The sequence below is a fragment of the Rhagoletis pomonella genome, unplaced genomic scaffold (genome assembly GCF_013731165.1).
Source record: "Rhagoletis pomonella isolate Grant_MI unplaced genomic scaffold, Rhpom_1.0 Rhpom_scaffold_00173, whole genome shotgun sequence".
Lineage (NCBI taxonomy): Eukaryota > Metazoa > Arthropoda > Insecta > Diptera > Tephritidae > Rhagoletis > Rhagoletis pomonella.
Window position 1 is genome coordinate 53,900 of NW_023458727.1, and position 9,531 is coordinate 63,430.

The window sequence follows — 9,531 nt, forward strand, 5'->3', positions numbered from 1 at the left end:
TCCGCTTATGTACGTTCACTAGTTGCCAAATCTCCGCGTTGAGATCCCTGATACGGGGATCTCCGGGATCGGCCTGACGAAGGCTGTCGCGCTCATCGGCTAGTACAGCCGCTTCGGCAAGGAAGTTTGGACGTGGGACCGTTATACATCCTGCCGGTATGAAGCGAGCTGCAGCAGCAGTGACAGCCCTGCGGAACTTACGTTCACCGAGATGGACGTCGGTTGGTGTGGGAAGTGCAGTGGAAGTCCGATGGCTCAGAGCACCGCGTTTGGTTGGGTGTTGTTCGGAAACGCTACTCCTTCACAAAGGAAACCTGCTTCAATCTCAACGCTGCACTGTGACACTCAGCTAACGCAATTTCTCACCAAGTTTTGGGAACTAGAGGAGCTACCGCCGAGAAAGTTTTACACGGCTGAAGAGCTTTATTGTGAAAAGTTATACGACAATACAACACGGCGTGCGGAAGATGGTCGCTTCATAGTACGCTTGCCGCTTAAAAAGGAAGTTCCGATTGGTGAATCTCGAAAGCAGCAGTTCGTGCATTACTAAGGATGGAAAGGAGGTTCGTCGCCAACAAGCGCCTTCATGATGAATACGGCAAGTTTATGCAAGAGCTTGTCGACTTGGGTCATATGGAGCCAGCTGGTCCAGCCACTCAAGCTACCTACTACATGCCGCACCATGCAGTGGTCAAGGATACGAGTGCCACTACTAAGCTTAGAGTTGTGTTTAATGCGTCCATGAAGACATCGTCCGGCCATTCACTGAACGATGCTCTAATGGTTGGCCATCAGCTACAACAAGATCTTTTCTCAATTTTGATTCGCTTTCGCACGCATCGCTACGGCCTTATTGCTGACATCGAGAAAATTTATCGGCAGGTCTACGTTCCTGAGCAGGATATTTACTACCACCTCGCCGTGAAGTCGCTACACCGCGCAGCATTGTATGCAGGCAACGCTTATCAGAAGGCTGCTGAAGTCGTTACATCCGACTTCTACATGGATGATTTGCTTACCGGCTCGGATTCGCTTCATGAATTATCATCGCTTCAAAGGGATGTTTCTCTCGTGCTCTCTCAGAGCGGCTTCGAGCTCCGAAAGTGGGCAACGAATTTTCAACCGTTAAGAGATCAAATACCGCATGTGTCGAAGCAAACATCTCATCTGCTGGCTGACGGAAATGATATCCGCGCTCTGGGCTGTATCTGGCATACAGACAACGACTCTCCCTCGATCGCATTTAATCTGGACGAGCTGCCGAAAAAGCTAACAAAACGCGTATTCCTCTCCGACTCGAGTAAAATATTTGACCCGCTTGGACTAATCGCCCCTTGCACAATCCGCTCCAAAATATGGCTACAGAAGGTTTGGCGATCGAATGTGGACTGGGACGAGTTGGTACCACCTGGCGTAGCTGCCGAATGGTCGACTCACAGACAGGAGCTGGCTGCACTTTCGTCGCTTAAACTAAGTCGCTGGATTTGCACTAGTTCCATTGCAGATGCTGAGTTCCACGTCTTCACAGATGCTTCCGAAACTGCTTATGCAGCCGCTGTTTTCTGTTGAACACTAACTTCCAACGACAATGTGAACGTAGTGTTGATCGCTGCGAAAACAAGGGTCGCTCCTTTGAAAACTGCATCGCTGCCGCGGTTGGAACTATGTGCGGCACATCTGGGTGCGAAGCTAGTTCGGCAGGTGCAATCAAGCTTTGGCGCCAAACTCGAAAGGCTGTATGCGTGGACCCAATGGTAGCGTTAGCGTGGCTGCAAGGAGATCCCAGCCGCTGGTCAGTGTTCGTGGCGAATCGCGTCGCCGACGTACAAGAGGTCTTACCATCAGCACACTGGAGACACGTTGCCTCCGAACACAACCCTGCAGATTGTTCCTCAAGAGGCATCACGCCTTCACAACTCGTCACTCATCCCTTATAGTGGCACGGGCCAGCCTGGTTTCGAGGGCGTGACCGGTTTTGGGTTCAAACTTCAACACAACGCACAACAGAGCTGGAACTGAAGTCCAGCAAAGCCATCTCCCACTTTGCGCAATCCGCCGATGAATGGGATCTACTAACCATATTTCACTCATACAATAAACTCAAACGAATTACCGCCTATTTGATTCGTTTCATCAACAACTCGAGCGTATCCGCCCGTCAGTCAAATGCAGCCGCGCGGCTATTGGAGCCGTTATCCAGAACAGAAATCAACAAAGCTAAGCTCGTACTGGTAAGGTGCTCCCAATGTAACGTTTTCGCACAAGAAATTTCTGATTGCAGGTCGAGGAAACCAATACCCTTGCGCAGCAGCCTCGTTCGTCTTCAACAGTTTCTAGACTCCTAACGTATTCTTCGGGTAGGAGGACGCATTAAGAACGTATCGTGCTCAAACGATATCAAACACCCGATGATATTGCCCAAGAACTCGTCACTTGCAAAGGTTATCGCCGCTGAAATCCACATCATTATGTTGCACGCCGGACCGCAAATGATGCCAGCAGCCATTCAACGCAGATTCCGGGTCCCTGGCATCCGAAATAACGTTCGAGGGATATACCGTCACTGTGTACGATGCAAAGGACTAAATCGCAAACCGTTGCAACAACAAATGTCTGAACTACCGTCGAGTCGTGTTAGGAGTACACGATGTTTTCTTAAAAGTGCAGTCGACTTTGTCGGTCCGTACAATATAAAATTTACGCATGGAAGACGCGCGAAGTCAACGAAAGTGTACGTATGCTCCTTTATATGCATGAGCACAGGTGCAATGCACTTGGAATTGGGCGGAGATCTCTCTTCCGTTAGTTTTATCGCCGCCTTCAAGCGCTTTACCAATCGAAGAGGGCATTGTCAACACGTTTATTCAGACAATGGCACCAATTTTGTCGGAGCCGAAAGGGAGTTGCGTACTGCATTCGAACGATGCATCGGTGACGACAAGCTGACGAGTTACTTTGCTGACGCTCAAACTACTTGGCACTTTAACCCACCAAGCGCTCCACACATGGGCGGTTATTGGGAGGCTGGGATAAAACGCATCAAATACCACCTCAAGCGTGCCTTGGACTCCACTCTTTTGAATTACGAAGAAATCGCTACAATTCTAACGGAGGTTGAGGCCTGTGTGAATTCTAGACCTATTTGCTGGATACCCTCGGACGTTAACGATTTTGAAGTGCTAACACCAGGCCATTTTATAATTGGCGAATCTTTGAAGGGCCTACCGGATCCTGACTTGGAAGTTTTTAAAGGGACGTTCCATCAACGTTGGCAAATTATCACAGCGATAAGGCAACATTTCTGGAAGCGATAGCGAGACGAATACCTCGTGAGCCTTCAGCGACGCACGAAGTGGTTTCGTCCAACGCAGAACTTACAAAGGGACGATGTGGTGATTGTCCATGACAACAACGCACCGCCCACGAAATGGAAGCTCGGCCGTGTTCTTGAAAGTCACCCCGGTGTTGATGATCGCGTTCGGGTCGTCAACTTAAGGACATCCGAAGGAGAGCTGCTGCGACCTATTGCTAAGTTGTCGCTCTTGCCGACGAATACTGATATTTTTTCGATGTAAATGTTCAATGTAAAATCACTATATACATGCTTTTAAAGTAAGTTTTGATCAGTCGTTCAAGGCGGCCGGTATGTTCGCGCCTAATACGCTATTTTCAATTAGACCTTAAGCATATGTCTGGTTTGGCAGCACTGTCAAACTTGACATCCTTTCTACTTTCCTTCTATTAAATGGATTTAAGCAAATTGGACGTGTTTCATTTTTAATCCGAGGTAATCCAATTATAAACCCGCAAACGCTATTTATCCGCAACAACTGCTGTATGCCTCTCAAAAGAAAGAGGTTTACAAAGGCTTACAGCTGAAAATATCTTTGTGGAAGGTTGCCACCTGTTTGAAAACTTTAATTTAATTTAATTGATAGCATAAATTAAATATTGCAATATTGGTATCAAACTAAAGAGGCTAGGAAATCTTAGTGCCGAAAATATTTTTAGGGGATTTGGCAACTGCTTGAAAAATTTTATTCATTTAAATTCGTAAAATAAATGAAATATCACAATACGGATATTAAACCAAAGAGGATTGTGAGTTGACACTTATTTGAAAACTTTAATTCAGTTAAATTTATAAGATAACCTGAATGTTGCCATATGGGTATCAATCGAAAGTATTTGAGAATAATAAAATTGCAACAGGCCGATATCTGTACCAGGGTTGTTGCGAATATTATACCGAAATAAAAGTCATTTCCGGATAATAAACAAACGGCTTATCCAAATTAAACAAGTTTGGTATCAAACGAAAGAGGACTTAAATAGCTTTAAACTGAAATGTCTAGACGAGGAAAGCCACATACTGAAAGATATTTCAATCAAAAATGTTAACTAATTGCCATAGAACAAACCTTGTGTCAGGTATATGCATTTCTTTAGTATTAAATTAAAAAAAAAATATACAAATCGAGGTCGTTTGTTATTTCTGTTTGAAAGCTATTTCAGTCCTCTTTCATATGAAACCAAATTTGTTTAATTTTGACAGGCGGTTTGTTTATTATTCGGAAAGGACTTTTATTTCGGAATAATATTCGCAACAACCCTGATCTGTACATAGAAAGATGTTAAAGAAAAATTAATAGGGGTATATTAGAACAACAGAAGCCAAATCAAAAACTTTTATAATTTTGGTCTGTCTGTCTGTATGTTTGTAAACGCATCACGCAAAAACTAATGTATGGAATTAAATGCAGTTTTCACAGATGTACATATTGCTAGAGCTCTAATTGAAAATATAGAATCCATTTTTTTTTTTTTGTTTTAGTTTATCATCGATCATTATGCCTAGGTATTTGAATGTATTAACTTTTTCGAGTGCCTCATTGTTTATATTTAGAGTTAGCAATGGACTGTTCTCAAAATTTCGCATTGAAATAACCACAAACTTAATTTTATTGACATTCAATTAAGTGGTTTCAAGCATAACCAATAGCACTTCTTTGGAACTTCTATGTGGAGGGTTTTTGGCTAAAAAAAATCAAAACTTTTTGCTGTTGCTGCCACGCTTTACAATTTCATACAGTTCTCTGTACAATGTATTTCACTAAACGACTAAACGGCTCCACCGATTTGGAACATATGTCAGCACATTGAAAATAAATATTCCGACCAAAAATTTACTCGGTATGTAGCTCGGGATATTCCTAAAATTCTTATACAGACTAAAACGTAAAAAACCAATATACCTCTAAACCCAATTACGCTGGGGAACTGAAATTTAGCACTGATGCATATATTGCAAATGCATTGGAAAAGGGGGCATGGCACCTTCCATACAAACTGAACTTCTCATATAGCTTATCTCTGGAACCGCTTACGCTAACGTCCTGAAATTCGACACAGCTACATATGTTATCAATACCGTACCTATGGCGAAATGTGGTAATTATTGGAAAGGCTGGATTGATATACATTCACGTAAACGCGCAAGTAACATTCGATTGGGAACCATTTTCTCTTAGATTTCTAAATCCCATTGAACTATTGTAACTTTGTTTTTAATTTTTAGTTATGTGAAAATTTTTAAGAATTTTTTTTTTAATTTTTCACAAAGAATGGAGCTTTGATCTTTCGAGTTTCGCTATAGCCTGTCCTATCTACATACTTATCTATTTGCATAATATGATAGCCGTTTTTGTTGTTCGGACTAAACTCAAAAACCACTGAATAGAGTTCCGCCGGATTGTCGGAGGTTATTTAAGATACATAGTATATGGTCCTATTACATGCTACTAGAAAACTCGCTAGATGGTGCTGGAGTAGAGTTATTTATAAAAATCGTATTTGTCAACCGATTTCGTTCAATTTTTAAATGTGAGCTATGTACCTGTATGATGGAAAATTCTTTTGATAAAAATTTACCCGATGCGTGCCGCTGTAGTCGAGGTGGAAACTCATTACACGTATTCATGTTATGGTAAGCAATGGTTTTGCAGAAAATGTACCCGATGGATGGCGCTGCACGTTTGAGTTATTCGAATTTAGTTTTGAGATGTCTAAATGAAGGATGAGGTTAAGTTTGTCTGACGCCCTCATGCACGATCATGCGACCACGAATTGTAAAAGTGGCGAATTAACAAGGAAAGATCACAGTAGGTATATCAATTGTTTCATTTGAAAGATATTCAAGAGATCACACGCCTCATTTAGCCAATGTACGGGTAAACTTTTCATCCTGTGGGACAGCGAGGATTCTTGGCCCTCCTATAACAGAAAACGCACTTCTGTGCTATTGAGTTTCCTTATACGAACTTTTATTGGCATAAGCATCGCACCAATGTTGTAGTTGCAAGATTATAGAAAAAGATTACGCATCTTGGCAGAGATCTCACAGGTGGAAATAAGATCAACGGTAAAGCTCATGACACCGACAGCGATTGGTATTCCATATGGTATCACAGCGTTACTATTATTGGCCTAGGTGTGAGGAGGATACTGCGCCTTAGTGGTTTCAACTTAAACCAAAAATTTTGACATTACAGACTATTTTTGCTTTTAAACGCTCTTTTACATTGACCAACGCAAAAGTTGTTTTTATGTGCCGCAAAGTAACCGGGAATTGGCTAGTAGGTGATCAAAATGTCCACGCTTATGGGATGTGTCACGCCTCGTTTTACACACTTGTTATACCCGAGCGCTCTTGTGCACAAGGGTGTTATAACTTTGTTCACATAACGGTTGTTTGTAACAGCCAAAACGAATCGAGATAGACTTAGACAAATGTATACATAAATGATCATGATGAAAAGAGGAATCGATTAAGCCATGTCCGTCTGGCCATCCGTCCGTCCGTGTACACGATAACTCCAGCAAAAATTGAGATATCTCAACGACATTTGATATGCAGCTTGCCATTTACCCAAGTTAGGTTAGTATTGAAAATGGGCGAAATCGGACCATAACCACGCCCACTTCCCATATAACGGTAGTTTTCAGGAATACGAAAACTGCGATATTTTAGTAACTTATTCACTGAAAAATTTATATTTACAATGATTTTAGACGTAAAATAAGAATATTATAAATTTTTGGAAAATAGGCGTAGCCACGCCCACTTATGATTACATGTGTATATCCTGGTAACCGCTGCACCGATTTCTCCCAAGCTTGGCACAGTTGTTGGCCTCGGCAAGACATACCAAACGGCTGAAAGTTTTTAAAATCGGACAATAATTACGCCCACATCACATATAACGGTAATTTAGAGAAATACGGAATCATCGATAAATCAGTAAATACAGAAGCTAATTTATTCAAAATTGATGTTTGCAATTCTTTAGGAGAAAATACGTTTATGATAAAATATTCGAAAATGGGCTTCGCAAGGCCTACTTATGACCAGGTATGTATATCTCAGTAACCGTTCGATCAACATGTTCCAAACTTTGTACGATTATTTCATTTACCACATAAAGGCAAAATATTAAAAACTATTGAAATCGGACTAAAATTACTACCACTTTTCATATAACGGTAAATTTCAGAAATTCTTGAAACTTCGATATTTCGAAATTTTAGGACGCTAATTTACTCAAAATTGATACTAACAACAATCCATTGAAAATAAGTAACATTATTATCGAATTTTGGAAAGAAGGCGCGATACCGCCCACATTTAACGATATAAGTTTATATCATTAAGTATAACTGAACACACTATCGAAAATGTTGGAAATAGGGGTAAAACCACTCTTCTTACCATGTAACGGCAGTTTTCAGGAAGGTGAAAAACTATATTTAATACTTGCGCCTACCGTTATGTCCGCATACCAAATTTCAATTTCATGTGGCTTATGGTTTTGAAAATTGTCACGCCTATGGAATGTGTTACGCCCCCTTTTACAAACCCATTTATATATACCTTACTATAATCACCTACCATAGATACGTCTGCATACCAAATTTCAATTTCATGCAACATATGGTTCTAAGTTATAGCTAATAAAAATTTCCACGAATACGGGATGAGCCCCCATTTACAAACTCAGCACCTACCATATATATGACTACGTACCAAATTTCAAGTTCATGTGACTTATGGTTCCGAAATTATGGCTGATTAAAAAATTCACGCCTTGTCGAATCTCAATTTTTTCACCCTATTATAGGCCCAGGTGTCATGGCAATACTCTGTCAAAATTTCGTTCGATTCTATCCATACGTTAAGGCTGCAACATGGCACATACATACATACATGTATACTTCCACAAATAGTATATAGCAGATGTCGCTCTTGTTTTCTAATGTACCTATCCGCGTGAGCCTTTTCATGTGTTCATATAATTATTAAAAATCAAAAAAGGGCGAAGGGATATTCCATTCCACGTACGCAATAAAAAGAGGCAGAAAGTGAAAAGTAACGTTTCAAAGAGACGAAAAATTTTGGGTCATATCGCAAGTGCACATATGTATTTTTGCGCTATGCGGTGGGGTGGGGTGTTTAGGACATTTTTAAAAAATTGTCCAGCTTTTGCGTTACACAAACCTGGCAGCCCTTTATATACAGGAAAAATTTTGTAAAATTCGATCAAATAATGAAATTCTTTTGGAAAGTTATAGTATATTAAGTATTTTGGATTGAATTTCCGTCATCCCTTGTCAAATTTTGTTTGGAGACTAACCGGTTTCGGCGGTGTGCCATCTTCAGTGTCATTTTTCGTTCTATATTACTGTTCGTATATTATTGTTTTTTGGGTCAAGGCAAGGCGAATTGATATAAGGTGATAGCAGCAGTTCACAAACAAAAATGTACATGTATTTTGTTTTGGCTTTGGCGGCAAACAAAATTTTTCAATTTGACAAAAGAAGAAGTGAGGCGAAACACATACACAAAATCAGTTGATCTAGTAACACCACCTTGTATAATACGAAGCTCCCACGGCACGTAATTCGCTCTCCCATTCATAATCATTCGTAATTGGTGCCCCAATTACCCTTCGAATTACTTAATTCGCCATACAAAATTTTTAAAGCGAATTACCTAATTTGTTGGTAACAGAGATCCAATGGCCATCCAAATTACGAACAAATCGCTGTCGTCTCTAATTTTAATCGGTAATTTTTCGAATTCAGCTGTCAGAAGTTAGTCCGTCGGCATCATTCTTGCAGGTTTAAACGCAACCGAGCCATTACAACGTCATATATAGTCGCTGCGCCAACAAAAGCGGTTATGTGATTTATGTCAATTTTCTTATTGAATATTTTATTAACACAACTTATTGTCCACATTACTGCATTTGCCGTTCTCTTATATATCTTTTGGTTTAGAACCGACCAAAAGCAGCTATGTGCCCGCAGTATTAGAAATACTCTGAAAAAAACGGGTACACGTACGGTGACTATATTAACCAACGTAAAATAAAGGACATTTTTATCAAAATGAGTTGGGAATACGTACATAGTACAATGGTGACAAGTAATAAGGTCAATGGAAATAAGGTCAATTGACTTTATTTCCCACCG

The 9,531-nt window shown here is 40.7% G+C and overlaps 2 protein-coding genes across 2 annotated transcripts; both read left to right on the top strand.

The window, feature by feature from the left end:
- The first annotated feature begins 552 nt into the window (after positions 1-552).
- LOC118750218 lies at positions 553-1,569 on the top strand. Its single transcript, XM_036484943.1, has one exon. The coding sequence runs from the start codon at positions 553-555 to the stop codon at positions 1,567-1,569; it is 1,017 nt and encodes a 338-aa protein (XP_036340836.1).
- A 1,184-nt stretch (positions 1,570-2,753) lies between these two features.
- LOC118750219 lies at positions 2,754-3,314 on the top strand. The gene has a single exon (XM_036484944.1). It carries the CDS (start codon positions 2,754-2,756, stop codon positions 3,312-3,314), a length of 561 nt encoding a protein of 186 aa, XP_036340837.1.
- The last annotated feature ends 6,217 nt before the right edge of the window (positions 3,315-9,531 follow it).